A 16,680-nucleotide genomic window follows, 5' to 3' on the forward strand; every position below is an offset into this window, starting at 1 on the left:
TATAGTACATTTTGTACATGTATATACTCCATGGTGTTTATCACACTGTATAAATCCCTTGGGGAGACAATGCATTTAGCATGTTCAAAGATTGAGTGGTAGGGGGGATTGTTAAAAAAAAAAACGCCAGTTTTTTTTTTTTAGAAGGCTGCCATTTGCTAGGTAAGTTTGTATTTGCTCAGCACATGAAACCTTCTCTTAAATCCTGCTTAAACTCGTCTGCATATTAATGTCACTATTGTTCTTCTCTGGTGTAAATCTCATTAACACTCCCAAAATACAAGCAGACTACATTCTTCACCCAATCAATGACAAGATAACCTCTATACATGCTTACACTTTTGCTTCAGTGAACAGTTTTTTTTCTATGCTCAAAAAACACCTGCAGACACATCTAAAAATATACATGGTTTTTGTTTTTGATGGGAAAAATACTGTCAGTAAGTCAGCAGAGGACTTGTGGAGAAACATAATTGATCAAGGCTGAAGCTTGTGGGGCTGAATTTAGAATTTAGTAACAACCTTTAAATGCTGCCATGCTAGCAGTAAATGAATGTAGAATGGAGTATTAAATAATTCTCTCTAGCAGCTTTCAAGTTTCATAGTTTTGAGTTTCAAAATGCCTTTGCTCTAAAAGAAGAAAACATTGATCAACTTTGAATTAAATATGAACAAAAGTGTTCAATGCAATGCACATTTAGTTCAATGCAAAAGAAAATGCCATGAAAAACAAACCATTATGGACAGCTAGAGATTTTTTTAAAACTGTTGTCAAATTCTGGTCACACCAAGTGTGGAAAGTACAATTTTATGTCAGTAGTGAAAGGCAGCTAGACAAATACTTTTTTGTAATACTTCCATATATATTTTTCCCGCTCTGTGCCTTTCAGTGCTTCTGAGTCTTTCCAACCTCTGTTAGTTATCCCTGTGGTGTGAAGGGATATTACTTCCAATTTCATGTGATGGGGTCTGTGAAAGACCACTGGGGAATTATAGACCAATTTCCAGCCAATCACCTTTTAGACTCTGTAGTTCTGGATTTGTACCCAAGATTCCATGCTGGAGCTCTTTAGCGCAGAATGAATGGCTGCAGTGCCAGAGTCACTGGGCTCCAATAAACGTCCTGTTAACCGTTTCTAGCTCATCTCCTCTCTGCATAGCAATATATGTAGCATCGCTTTTCAGTCTGTTTACCCTTGACCTTGTTGCCCTCCAATAAGGTCAGTGCACAGACAGTGAAAGAGACATTGGCAGGCAGATTAAAGAACCAACTCAAACAAAGGAATTGTCAACGTCGTTTAAAGGGTGGCTAACAGCATCAGCATGCTGTTCACATAGCAGCAATCACTCTGGCTGCTCTTTGAGAGAAGCCATTAAGTCTCATGTGTAATTATTTTGTCACTTAACAGGCTGAAATCACGCTGCTAAAATAATCAGGCCCACGCTCTGCAATTATTATCAACAGTAAGGCTTTTCAGAAGCTGACTCGGAGAACAAGGCAAAGCAATTTCACTGAGAGATAGATTTCGACTTTGTTTTCTCTAAAGCCGAGAAAAAAGACATGTTCTATTATTCTTCATAACAGAGCAGTCAAGTGCAAAGCTAACTCAGTACCCATCATCACTTTTTTTGTTTTTTATTTAAATTATTATTATTTTTTTTCCAATTCTGTTGCTGTCTTCAAAAATAATTTTTGAAATATACCTTGGTGAATGAAGGTTTGTGTCAGATTGAATTATTACATTTCCCGGCTAACCTATAAAGCAGTGCTGGTGTCACACGCAGCACAGGACTGAGTGAGGTTTGTCTAGTTTGTCTAGACCCCCCGCTATCCTAGAACAGTGTTTCTCAAACCTTTTTGGCTTGCAGACCACTAAGCCAATGCAAACATTTCTGCAGACCAACCAAGCCCCCCACCCCTGGTGATAAAACACATTTGCTTATCTCTAAATACCAGTAATACAAAAATATTCATATTACTGGAACATAATAGTTATACGTTCTTTTTCTTTGGGGGGGAGGGGGGGGATTATATCTTATCCCACCAATACATATAACCCTAAAACCACCACTGCACTTTCCTCATCCTCTCCCATTTGCCATCCTAATGGGATGAATGGTGCTGTATGGTGAACAGAAATCTTTCTGACAGAGCACAGCAGCTCAATGGGAACAGCTCAGTCCAGCCGGTAAGAAATTATATATTGTTCAGGAAAAATCATTAAACAGAAAATGTTTATATTTTATTTAATCACTGTAGTTTATCTAACTTACATTTATAAGGAAAATATGAATTTATATCTGAAACTAAAGGTATCAACATTTAAATTATTTCTGGATCAACCTGCACTTGCAATCAGCCCGCATGTGGACCAACTGGAGGTCCGGTGTGAACCCCTGCTGGTCCGGGGACCACGCTTTGAAAATCACTCAATGCGTACTTCTGTGTTTTCCAAACTTAAGGTAAAAGAAGATATTAATTGGGAAGCTGCACAATTGTTATCCATTTAGATACATGAAGTTAAAAAAACAGATTCCCGTGATGAAACATCCAAAACCATTTAACATGGATGGCACCCAGAAAATGATTCAAAAGACATAAGCATCCTTCTAATGACATAGAAAGCACAACATGAGTGGGAAATGTGTGACTGTTCTGGGTTGGTCCAGCGTGAGACTGCAGCTCCCATCAGAGGCTCTGTACGCACAGGCTGCGGTAATATGCCTGACCGTGGCTCGGGTGGCTGCACAATCAATAAGCACAGACGATAGGCTTCAGGGAGAAAACAGCACTTAAAACCTTTTCAATCTCTTTCAAACACAATTGCAGCCCAGGCAATTTCTGTTCCTCTTTGGATGGTCGCCTTACATGGCAGCTTACAAATACCAGCTTTTATTATCATCACTGACTTGCAGTGTTAGAGGTTTATCCACATTATTGAGTGAAATTGGGGATCCATTTATATTGGTAGTTTTTCTTTGTGGGGTTGTGTTACTATATTCATATCAAATTGCTTTTTTATCTTACAGCACCATGTAATGGCTTCATTAGGTGGTAAAACTAATCATTAAGTTTGGACTATTCTTTTTTTTCTAAATATATATATTTATATTTATTGTTTATATACTTGCAACTTGAACACATATACAGATGGGTGACAAATTAAAGGAAAAACCTGAATAAATGAATGGAAGAACATAACGAATGCAGATGCCTCCAAACAGGTGTACTGCATGATACAATTAAGCAATTAACATCAATCCTATCATGCTCTGTGGCATGTATACAGATGCTGAGCAGGCCCAGCTGACCTCGATTTTGGATCAAGATGGCAAGAGGAAAGGATCTAAGTGACTTTGAAAGAGTCATTAAGGGTCATTATTGGGGCATGAATGGCAGGAGCTTCAGTCACAAAGGCTGCTCAACTGGTTAGTGTTTCAATAGGAACAGTGACTAAAGTTACATCTGCATTTAGATCTATGGGAAAGACATCAGTAAACAGGGTTGGAAATTGTGGTCGAAAGCGCACATTCAATGACCGTAAAGCTCGTGCATTACTGCAATATGTTAGGAAACACAGAAGAGCAACTATTTCCCAGGTGACTGAGAATGTCAATGCAGGACGTGATCAATCCGTGTCAGCAAGAACAGTCCGTCGAGATCTAGACAAAGAGGGATATTATAGTAGGGTTGCAGTGCATAAACCCCTCATTACAAAGACAAAAGCACATTTCAGAGTTCAGTGGTGCAAAAACCAAAGGCACTGGTCTACAGAGATGTGGAAAAAAGTGATACGTAAGAAACATAAGAAAGTTTACAAACGAGAGGAGGCCATTCGACCCATCGTGCTCGTTTGGTGTCCATTAATAACTGAGTGATCCAAGGATCCTATCCAGTCTGACTTTAAATGTTCCCAAATTTTCAGCTTCTACCACATTGCTGGGGAGTTTGTTCCAGATTGTGACTAGTCTCTGTGTGAAGAAGTGTCTCCTGTTTTCCGTTTTGAATGCCTTGAAGCCCAATTTCCATATGTATCCCCGGGTCTGTGTGTCCCTGCAGATCTGGAAAAGCTCCTCTGGTTTGATGTGGTCAATGCCTTTCATGATTTTGAAGACTTGGATCAAGTCCCCACATAGTCTCCTCTGTTCCAGGGAGATGAAGGATGAGTGGGCGAGTGCATGTGTGGCGTACATACAGAGAACTGTACAGGCCAGACTGCTTGACCCCTACAGTGAGGGGGTCCGGAGGCTTTGTTATGCTGTGGGGGGCATTTTCCTGGCATGGTTTGGGTCCACTTGTCCCCTTAGAGGGAAAGGTCACTGCAAATCATTATTCCGAGTTATTCTGAGTGATCACCTTTATCCTATGGTGAAACATTTCTATCCTGATGGGAGTGGTCTCTTCCAGGATGACAATGCCCCATCCACAGGGCACGAGGGCTCACTGAATGGTTGGATGAGTATGAAAATGATGTGAATCATATGCTATGGCCTTCGCAGTCACCAAATCTCAACCCAACTGAACACCTATGGGAGATTTTGGACCAACGTGTTAGACAGCGCTCTCCACCACCACCATCAAAACACCAAATGAGGGAATATCTTTTGGAAGAATGGTGTTCATCCCTCCAGTAGAGTCCAGAGACTCATAGAATCTGTGCCAAGAGCATTGAAGCTGCTCTGGCAGCTCATGGTGGCCCAACACCTTACTGAGACACTTTATGTTGGTTTTTCCTTTTAATTAGTCACCCGTCTGTACATGCACACACATGCAAGTTGCCACATGCCCCGAGTCCTAATGTGAAGGGAAACGCACCTTCTTTCCCAGACTCTTCCTCGTCCACCTCCACGGTCAGTCTCTCTTCCCAGGAAGGGCAGTGTGTGGGCTGCAGCGTGCTGTGGGTCACCCCCTGGCTGCTCCCTCGCCTCTTCTCGTCAGCGCCACTCTTCCTACGGTAAATGCAAAGGAAATGACCATTTTACTGAAATAACAATGTGTTCCACTTATTTGTGTACATACTTAACCAATGTTGGGAATAATGTAATTATTGTACACCAATCAAAATTAAGATTTGTTTTTATTTTTTGCACATTGATTTGTCATGTAAATCTATGAGTTATAAATCTTTCATATTCTTTGTAGCTTTAAATCAGCATTGTTCTGCATAATACAATACATTTGCATATAGTGAAAAATAAGCAACTCCCTCAAACTTTATATAAAAATGATTAGTTAAGTGGCTTATGCATTAAATATTAGGAAAAATACACTGGCAGAGGCAGTGAAAGTTTAAAAACAAGAATACAAGAATAATGCTAAATTCACAATGGAGTTCATAGGCCACATCAAAGTAGCACACCCCTCCTACTTGAACACACCAGCAGATTCAGTAGCCAGCCCCTGCCTTCAGTACTGCTGTTTTGAACCTAAACCTTTGTATAAAAGGGAATCAGTTTCATAATCCCTGTTTAATCACATGAATGACCCCCCCCCCGCAAACCTTAGACAATTTATAAAAACACACAGTTTTTCTTTCCTCCGAAGCCTAAGCCTTCTTAACCGGGCTGAGGAAAAGTGCTTGCTGCCAGCCTCTCTCCACAAACATGGCTCTGATAAGGCCCCATGAGACCCGGTGCTGCTAATCTCCCCGAGTGAATGCTCCGATGCTGCTGTGGGATCAACGGGGTCCAGCAGCTGCCCCTCCCCTCCTGGAGAACCATCATATGAGCCAGCTCGCTCACTGGGATTAGGGGGACTTCGAGCCCCAAAGGCTGCCTGGGTAATTTAATGAGCATCACTTCTGCTAATCAGCTGCACTCAGGGGCTCGGTTGTCTTCTTCATCAGTGGATGGAAAAATGTATAAAGACATAACAAATAAATTGTGAGGCTGTTTATGATAAATCTGTCTTTACAGGCTATGTCCCGTTTTGAACTCTCTTAAGTAATTTCATGTTAGCACAATGGAAAAAAGAACAGCATTAAAGCCAGATGCAAAAAATAACATTGCGATTACTGTTGTTTAAGTCAGAAGTGTGCATTTCTAGCTCCAGAACAGTATCATGAGGGAGACATCCTGCAGCCGGCAGTGTGCTGCTGAAAAAACATCGGATATCATCTATTCTACCGTATGGATATTAAAGATCTCATGGGATTCTTCCAATAAGAATGAAGCGCTGTTAGACTTCTGGTAAAATTCCAAAGGAGATGATATGGAAAAATCAATATAAAGCCCATAAGGGAGATGTGTTTACAGTATCTACATTTTCCTTCCGCTGCATACTTGATATGCTCTTCAATGTAATCTGCTTCTATTCATGTGGTTTCTTACCATGGTACTGTCAAGAACAGCGGGTTCTGAAAATACTTGCAAAGTTTGAGTCGGAAGGAGGCCCCAAAATAATGTCACTAAATGCCATTATCTCGCGTTTTCTGTTTTAAATCACAAGTTCTGTCTAACTCACAGGTCGAATCAGGATAAATCTTGTTGATCTGATCGGACGTTATATTAATAGCTGGTCTTTACATGGATGCGAGTTTATATGACATCTACATTCCTTACAGTCTGCTTTTATTAGCAGTCAGGGAAAGACAATGCTGACATCTCTTCTATCACAGGGAAACAGGCTACATTTAGTAACTGGAAAGAACTCTACCATTAGCAAATAAAATTAGACAGACAAATGGCCTAATTAATGTGCCTTGCAAGGTCTTAACATAGTATACATTCAGTATATAACCTTATTACTGCTCAGCCTATTAATACGTTTTTCTCTAAAGTTAAACCTTCACGCTCCATTTCTTTATAGCACAGCAACCATGTTCCTGGGTGCCTTTCTTTTGAACTGTATTGTTACAGGTGAAAATGGTTGGCCTTTCTTTCTGTTGCATGTTTGCCATTTCGGTTTGTATTGAGCGTGCCTACTGCTTCTGTGGTGCCCCACTAATTGTGTTTAATTACAACGACAGTTGAGAACAGCACGGTAAATGCACAGTTAAGTCAAAAACACAAAACAAAAGACTAACATATTCTACAGCTATGGCAAACAATGAACATTTCTAACTGAAAACATTGCGGAGTTTGGTTTTAGGCACTAGGAGCTGAAAGTGAATAAAAATGTGTTGTATTCTTTTTAATTATGTTTTACTGTTGAAAACCTGTAACCTAGGATAAAGGAGCTGTCAAATAAATATAAATAATAATACAAATAATAATAAGTGAAGTGAGTGACAAGAGGGTTAAGACAGGGAGTGTGTTCTAACACAGTGTTTGAAGATGCTCTAATGAAGTTTAAGAAGTGCCTTTAACTCCTCTGTGTCATTTGCCATCTAGAATGATATCAGTTGTTTTAACAAGGTTAGGTACGTCAGCATGCATTAGCGTTGGTATAGAATCAGCACCCGGAGAAGTGCAGCACTGCCAGGAAGTTGGTCATTAAATTTACATCCTCTCCTCGCTTCTCCCAGCTGAGCTCATATGGGGAGAGCGAGGCAGCTCTGACCGCTAGGTTATTAAACCTGGAGCAGAGATGTTTTCATTAAAAAAATTCACCTAGAATGCGCTATAACTATACTACTCCTATAAGAGAGATCGTGTAACCTACTTTCACCTTTACCTTAAATTGCACACAGCTGACTTTTTAAATTGTCATGCATTTTGATTCCGGTCAGTGCACAACATTTCAAACTATTATTTTACAAAGGGTTGGCTCTGTTGTTTTGGAAAGTTGACTTAACCCTTCATGGTATTAAAACAAAAAAAATGAAAACAACTTAACTGCCCTATGTTCATGTTCACATTCTAAGTTCACGTGAATCACAAAAAAAAATGTAAATGTTTAATATTTTATGTATTTATGTTTAAGGTTTGGATAAAATAAAATTCCAAATATTTTGATTAAACAGGGATTATTTTGACAAAACAAAACATCTATCAAATGTGTCAACTTTATAAGTCTTACCCATCTTAATGTATGATTCATGTTTTTGGTAGTAAAGAACAATCATTAATAATAATAATAAAATAAACAGAACAGTGTTCCCACCCACAATGCTAAAATCAAAGCGATCATAAAAAGTAGAATGGAAGATCGAAACTCATGGTGTTCTCCATCACTCAACAAGGAAAAGCTAAAGAGTAATTATTTTTTAAATCAACATAATAGAACCAGACAAGGAACATTATATTTATCTGTATTTCATTTTCTTTTCTTTCCTTATGGCAATCCAATCTGCCACTTGGCTATGCCACCTTTGCTGGAGAAATTACTGAGGCAAACATTAAAATCCTTGTGATAAGGGTTGTATTTGAACACACAAATTTAACAGGTAGTAATGGCTGCAATTCCTTTACATGTCAGGCATTCTTGAGCTGTAACGTTCTTAATGAGAGAGAAAGAAAGCTAGTGCCAATGACATGGTTAGTGTTGCAGGGGCCCGATTTCAGATCTCTATTCAGTGATGTTTAGTATGGGGGCAAAGCTTGTCTGAGCTCCCGAGCTCTATCTCCCTTCATCTGGCATGTGTTAAGCAATAACAGCAGATGCATATGGACTGACTCCAAATTCATAATCCTTTTTAAATAAAACCCAAGTCATTTTTTTGTTGTTTTTGTTGCTGAATTGTAAATTAAGACATTAATTTATCAGCCTCATCAGCGTCATTATCAGCCTCCGTGCCAAACATCAAACACTACAAAGCTCCAGATTGTTCTCTTTACAGAATAGGAGCAAATTAACACATTGAAACAACAAAAGTTCAATCAGTAGTGTCTACATCAGTGGGAGCATTTATTTTATGCAAAATGACTCTTTTCAATGACTTGATTAAAATGTATTTTTAAAAAATGAGAAAAAAAACAACAAAGCAGCAAAGCAAATCAACAGAACGGCAAAGTTAACATGTGTTTGTGTTCCTTTATCACTGGTGTGGGATTCATGTTAAAAGGCAACCTGGATAATTATTGCAATTTTTTTGCTCAATAACACAGTCAACCCAAGAGAAATATGCCATTAAATGAAAAGCAGGCTCATGCATTACTTATTATCATTGATTTTTTTCCTCTCTCTCTCTCTCTCTCTCTCTCTCTCTCTCTCTCTCTCTTTTATAGGTCTAACATTAACAGGGAAGAGAATCTGTGAATAATAAAAGGTTATATTGATTGGTTTCTAATACAAATGCAATTTGTATATCAACTGAAGCCTCAAATAGCCCCCAGTACATACCAACAGCTACATCACCATGAAAGTCCTGATTTTGGATGGACCGATGGATGTAATGTAATGGCAAGACTGTTACTGTCATTATGAGCCATTATACATTTGCCTTCTCAGTCAACAATTATTGTTGCATTCTCAACAAAATACACATAAAAATATGCAGATGTACACAATGAGTGATTTTTTATTTTTATTTGTTTTTAATTGACGTTCCCATCCCACCAGGACAGTTTCCAAAAAGTTTTACAGAAAACCAAATCATGCAAAATGGCAAATCAGCCACAGCTTACTTAATTTGAGTTAATTCATATAAAATTTATTTTAATCAAAGTTTCCAAAAGACATACAAAGAAGACGTGTGTTGTTGACTGAAACAGGTTCCATTGGGAAGCAGCTATTTAAGTGTGCGGCACCGGAACACTTCTCTGCTCCTGCTATAGTGGGGAATCTTATAGTGCTAACAGGCTCAGACACAGACTCAATCAATGCCTGTTCAGCTGAGCATACTGTCATCACTCAGCTGGTCCCCAATTCATATCGCCTAAGATGGCTCCCGCATAGTTGCTTACTGTCTTTGACTCTCTGAAGGTTCCCTGCAGCTTCTACCCGGCAGGAACTCCGAATGACATTTTTCTAGAAACATCTTGTTTTGCAAGCATTCTGTTAAGATATTATACTTTCGCTTGATTGGTATGCAAACCACAATCCATGTTCAAAACTGAAAATGGACTGAATATTCCACTCAGAGTAAAAATAAAAAAATAACACAAATGTGAGGTAAGATTTAGTTCAATTTTTCATGTGTTAACAGCATGTCAGAAAATGGCACACAGCATGCTCAGCTAAGACATTAATTTAAAGCCCTATTGTATAGTGGTAATATAAAAAGTATTCTTTATGGGCTCTAAATGAAAACCAATGACCTTATAGTACATACAGACAAAACTCAGGGCACTATTCCAACACAATAAGTCAACTGCTATACAGGAACAAATAATTGTTTCTCTGTATTAAAAAGTTGGCAACCTCAAAAACAATTTTTACATTATATTTTGATCATTAGTTTTTCCATAGAAACAAAATGGTATTCATAAATAACAAAATTCAAAGAAAAACATCAAACACTTCACTAATCCTATATGCTGCTCAAAGACCATAGACTTGTATAATAAACAAACATGAACAAAGTGACTATAGTGTTTTTCCTAGCATATGTATTGTATAGCTTTAAGTGAGCCTTTTCAAAGTATAATGAAACTGCTTTCATGTTAACTATTTGTTGTGTCAAGAATCTAAACTGATCACATCAATACAAAATTAAGAACAGTATGATGTTTGGTTTCTTTGTTGCTTTTACCATGTTCACAGAGCAATATGCCATTGTGCTTTAAAACAGGCTTTCTGTACAGTTTAAACAAATTAATTCATCTCACAGTACTGCACTGTTTTAGCCTTGTTATCGCACATAAGTATTTATTTGTAGTGCTCAGGTTACCAAAGTTCAAAACTCCTGTATACAGTATTGACTCGTAGCCTGCAGGTCTATTGTTTCACACAGAGCTTTGAAGCTGGGTGTGTGCACTGGCTGTAGAGGGTGCATGAACACTTACTTGACAGATCGTAAGAAGAATGTAAAATAACAGAATAAACAGATGAACAAACATAAATGTATTATGTAGGTTATTAATGTGGTCTGCATATATTAGTTCAACTATTGCTAACTAGGTGACAAAACACATTGTGGTCATTCTTTTCCTTGTGGGTAAACTTTAGGCATATATCCCATTCCAAAGCCAATTCATTAGATTGGTGATTTGCCCCAGGGACAATAGGATCTGTTATATCCATGTACACACACCCCATACATTAAAAAAAAAAAAAAAATATATATATATATATATATATATATATATATATATATATATATATATATATATATATATATATATATATATATATATATATATATATATACACATACATACATACACTCACCTAAAGGATTATTAGGAACACCATACTAATACTGTGTTTGACCCCCTTTCACCTTCAGAACTGCCTTAATTCTACATGGCATTGATTCAACAAGGTGCTGAAAGCATTCTTTAGAAATGTTGGCCCATATTGATAGGATAGCATCTTGCAGTTGATGGAGATTTGTGGGATGCACATCCAGGGCACGAAGCTCCCGTTCCACCACATCCCAAAGATGCTCTATTGGGTTGAGATCTGGTGACTGTGGGGGCCAGTTTAGTACAGTGAACTCATTGTCATGTTCAAGAAACCAATTTGAAATGATTCGACCTTTGTGACATGGTGCATTATCCTGCTGGAAGTAGCCATCAGAGGATGGCTACATGGTGGTCATAAAGGGATGGACATGGTCAGAAACAATGCTCAGGTAGGCCGTGGCATTTAAACAAATGCCCAATTGGCACTAAGGGGCCTAAAGTGTGCCAAGAAAACATCCCCCACACCATTACACCACCACCACCAGCCTGCACAGTGGTAACAAGGCATGATGGATCCATGTTCTCATTCTGTTTACGCCAAATTCTGACTCTACCATCTGAATGTCTCAACAGAAATCGAGACTCATCAGACCAGGCAACATTTTTCCAGTCTTCAACTGTCCAATTTTGGTGAGCTTGTGCAAATTGTAGCCTCTTTTTCCTATTTGTAGTGGAGATGAGTGGTACCCGGTGGGGTCTTCTGCTGTTGTAGCCCATCCGCCTCAAGGTTGTACGTGTTGTGGCTTCACAAATGCTTTGCTGCATACCTCGGTTGTAACGAGTGGTTATTTCAGTCAAAGTTGCTCTTCTATCAGCTTGAATCAGTCGGCCCATTCTCCTCTGACCTCTAGCATCAACAAGGCATTTTCGCCCACAGGACTGCCGCATACTGGATGTTTTTCCCTTTTCACACCATTCTTTGTAAACCCTAGAAATGGTTGTGCGTGAAAATCCCAGTAACTGAGCAGATTGTGAAATACTCAGACCGGCCCGTCTGGCACCAACAACCATGCCATGCTCAAAATTGCTTAAATCACCTTTCTTTCCCATTCAGACATTCAGTTTGGAGTTCAGGAGATTGTCTTGACCAGGACCACACCCCTAAATGCATTGAAGCAACTGCCATGTGATTGGTTGGTTAGATAATTGCATTAATGAGAAATTGAACAGGTGTTCCTAATAATCCTTTAGGTGAGTGTATATACACACACACACACATATATATATATATATATATATATATACACAAAAAAAAACAAAGCTGTGAAAACAGTGAGCGAGCCTTTACCTCCTGAAGGGCTCTGGGAGTCCAGACTGCAGAGAGCAGCACGTGGACTGCTAACAGCTCTGCCTGTGCTCCCTCGAGCTGCAGTTTCCCACTGGGTGTGCTGAGGAATGCTGTGAGCTTAAAAGCTGAAACACTTGTCTTTCTTCACAATTTTGTCTACAACTACAGTGCCTCCACCCCCAGGCTAATTCACAGACCCCTCCCCCGAAGAAGGCTGAACAAGTGGGAATGAAGGAGTTCCTCATCCAGCCTGGGAATCCAAAGACAGTTTTTATTTTTGTGCACATTAGAGCATATCTCCAGTCAACATATCAGCAGCTCAACTTCAGGAAGGGCTCGGCCTGGAGCATGCAAACAAAAGCTGTCCTTTTGCTGGTACAAGATGGCTCTCTTCTCTCACATTAAATATCTCATCATGTTTTCCTTTCCCTAGCCAACCCCCCACCCCCACAATATAACCTCCTCTTCCCTATCCTACTCCCCTTCTTGGCTCTGAAAGCCCAGCTTGTTAGTTGCCTTCGATTTCACGGTGGCCCAACCTGCCCTCTCCCTCCTGCCTCAAAGCCAGCTCTGGATGAAAAATTAATGAAGATCTGGCTTGAAAACTATTTCATTCCATTTGAAGTGGAACTGTTCTTCTGAAGCCGCCTGTTTTGAGAGAGGGCCCTCTCCACTCGCTAGCTCCATCTTCCTGTGTGTGCTAATCAGAGCCTTGATTAGCAGTGCTTTATACATGGCCACTGGCAGTAAAGGGGATAATTAGGTCCCAATGAGGATCTGAGACTCAAACAAAGGTTGCTCCTCTGACTGAATGCAAAAGTATTTGGCACCATCCATTCCTCTCTCTCCTCCACTCTCTCTCTCTTTTTCTCTATCTCTCTGTGTCTGTCTTAGTTGTCCGACTTGTTTGCCCTCAAGGTCAGGCTGAAAGATGTTATTTATTATTAATCTGAGTCTCATTATTTGTGCAACACATCAAAAACATCAATACTTAAGGGAAACATTAGAACGGTATCCTGTTCTCTTTGAAAGCCCAAGGTACCACAGTTTAGACCCCTCTTCTAACCTCCTATCTGACGTTTAGTTAAGTAAACCTAAAATTTGCGTGTCTCAATAATGTTGACCTTATAGATCACTTGCAGTCGTTCGGCCAGTGAAGATGGCACACATCTGGAGACCATAAAACCATTTTAAAAGGCTAAATGTTAGTTTTAATACTGTGTTACAATATAATGAATTTTATTTCTTTGTATTTCAGGCTGGCACTACAGTCAAGTTTGGTAACTGTGTCCCCAGTTCTGATAAAAGGTTGAAGACAATACAAGAGCTGATACAAGATACAGTGAGTGAAAAAAGTATTTGATCCCCTGCTGATTTTGTATGTTTGCCCACTGACAAAGAAATTATCAGTCTATAATTTTAATGGTAGGTGTATTTTAACAGTGAGAGACAGAATAACAACAAAACAATCCAGAAAAACGCATTTCAAAAAAGTTACACATTGATTTGCATGTTAATGAGGGAAATAAGTATTTGACCCCTTCGACTTAGTACTTGGTGGCAAAACCCTTGTTGGCAATCACAGAGGTCAGACGTTTCTTGTAGTTGGCCACCAGGTTTGCACACATCTCAGGAAGGATTTTGTCCCACTCCTCTTTGCAGATCCTCTCCAAGTCATTAAGGTTTCGAGGCTGACGTTTGGCAACTCGAACCTTCAGCTCCCTCCACAGATTTTCTATGGGATTAAGGTCTGGAGACTGGCTAGGCCACTCCAGGACCTTAATGTGCTTCTTCTTGAGCCACTCCTTTGTTGCCTTGGCTGTGTGTTTTGGGTCATTGTCATGCTGGAATACCCATCCACGACCCATTTTCAATGCCCCGGCTGAGGGAAGGAGGTTCTCACCCAAGATTTGACGGTACATGGCCACGTCCATCGTCCCTTTGATGCGGTGCAGTTGTCCTGTCCCCTTAGCAGAAAAACACCCCCAAAGCATAATGTTTCCACCTCCATGTTTGACGGTGGGGATGGTGTTCTTGGGGTCATTCCTCCTCCTCCAAACACGGCGAGTTGAGTTGATGCAAAAGAGCTTGATTTTGGTCTCATCTGACCACAACACTTTCACCCAGTTCTCCTCTGAATCATTCAGATGTTTTCTTGAGCAGGGGGACCTTGCGGGCGCTGCAGGATTTCAGTTCTTCATGGCGTAGTGTGTTACCAATTGTTTTCTTGGCGACTATGGTCCCAGCTGCCTTGAGATCGTTAACAAAATCCTCCCGTGTAGTTCTGGGCTGATTCCTCACCGTTCTCATGATCATTGAAACTCCACGAGGTGAGATCTTGCATGGAGCCCATTCCAGCCTTGTGTAGGTCTACAATCTTGTCCCTGACATCCTTGGACAGCTCTTTGGTCTTGGCCATGGTGGAGAGTTTGGAATCTGATTGATTGATTGCTTCTGTGGACAGGTGTCTTTTATACAGGTAACGAGCTGAGATTAGGAGCACTCCCTTTAAGAGAGTTACCTGTATAAAAGATAACTGGGAGCCAGAAATCTTGCTGATTGATAGGGGATCAAATACTTATTTCACTCATTAACATGCAAATCAATTTATAACTTTTTTGAAATGTGTTTTTCTGGATTTTGTTGTTGTTATTCTGTCTTTCACTGTTAAAATACACCTACCATTAAAGTTATAGACTGATCATTTCTTTGTCAGTGGGAAAACGTACAAAATCAGCAGGGGATCAAATACTTTTTTCCCTCACTGTAGCTGACACGTGTGACAGTAGTAAAGATTGTATTAATAAAAAGCTTTGAATCAAATGCTTTAAAAATATAACTAAAACTATTCCCAAAACTCTGCTAATTGGTCCTCTCCCTGACAAGAATCCCATAGTCTACTGATTATGATGAAATAGCTAACTGACTTCCTGAACTTGGTGAATTTCCTAGCTCTGTCCTCTGTGTACCAGCACTAGAGAATTGAAAACATACAGAAGAGGAAGGGATTCAATTCAGAGATCAGCTGACATTTCTGATGCATGTTTTAAAAAAATGTCAAATCTCTCAAACTGCAAAATCTAATCTAACATGCCTGAACTCCTGAGGTTCGGGACAAAGAACAGAACATGTATTTTATTATTCATTACTCTGGGAATAGAGCGGTGTTGCAGTTGCTTGGCAGTCATTGTCAATTCCAGTTCTACCAAATTTCTACAAACCCTCTAATAAAGCATTAGACACCCCATCATTACTTCTTAGGGCAAAAGTGAAATCAATCTCAAGTCTTGGACAGCACAGCAGTGTTCTTCTATCAGATCGTTTCCTCTACAAAGCTTTCAGACCAATTTAATTTTGCTTTAATTAAACCCCTCTGTGACCACATCAAGTACAGCAGTAACAGATATGTTTACTTTCAATTCAGAATGAACTTTCTGTGCACTTCTCATCACCACCCTGTAATGCATGAAGTGGTAATTGAATATGGATGGATGGATGGATGGGTGATTTGTATCTACAGTACATCTTGTTCAAAGGGCAACTAAGATTAATAAACACTGTTGTTATGCAGCTGAATATATTTTCCTGTGTAAGAAGTTAGAAGTGGCAATGTGTTTTGTGCCAAAATAAAGAAGAAATGAATTATTTAATCAGGCACAAACATTTCCTGTTCATAGTGGAGGCCAAGCAGAAACAAAACCAGGTTTAGTGATCCCAACATGAACTACCCACCTCCCAAAAACAACTGTTCATGCATCCCATGGGAAAACCCATGTAGGACAGGATGACTTCAAAGGTTCATAAACAATTCGAGTGTATCTGGGTGAACGACTGAAGAAAACTTAGTATTCCCACAGAGACTGCAAGATCTGATTCACTCTGGAAAACCTCTCAAACATTGTAAATTACAATTGTATAATATCCAATCTAACTGTAGTGTGGCGATCAGTTGAAAGACACACCAAACATAAACCCAAATGGCTCTATCATTCTCACATTTTTCATAATTATAATCTTTTGACAGACCACCGCCCCTTTTCATTCAAGGGCGAGACAGAGACATTTATATTGTTGCTGACATGTTTAAAGACAACTATCTCCACATGATCCAGGATTGAAAACCTGGGTTGTGTGCAAAGCGAGCGAATTCGTCACACACCCAA

The 16,680-nt window shown here is 39.5% G+C and overlaps 1 protein-coding gene across 1 annotated transcript in view; it reads right to left on the reverse strand.

Annotated features, from left to right (window-relative positions):
- ccdc33 (coiled-coil domain containing 33) overlaps positions 1-16,680 on the reverse strand; it is a 94,870-nt gene that overhangs the window by 48,406 nt on the left and 29,784 nt on the right. Inside the window, exon 5 of the mRNA XM_066701770.1 lies at positions 4,817-4,950. Coding sequence (XP_066557867.1) covers positions 4,817-4,950 — 134 coding nt within the window. The remainder of the gene's footprint in view (positions 1-4,816; positions 4,951-16,680) is intronic.

Source organism: Amia ocellicauda, chromosome 4, assembly GCF_036373705.1.
Source record: "Amia ocellicauda isolate fAmiCal2 chromosome 4, fAmiCal2.hap1, whole genome shotgun sequence".
Classification (NCBI taxonomy): domain Eukaryota; kingdom Metazoa; phylum Chordata; class Actinopteri; order Amiiformes; family Amiidae; genus Amia; species Amia ocellicauda.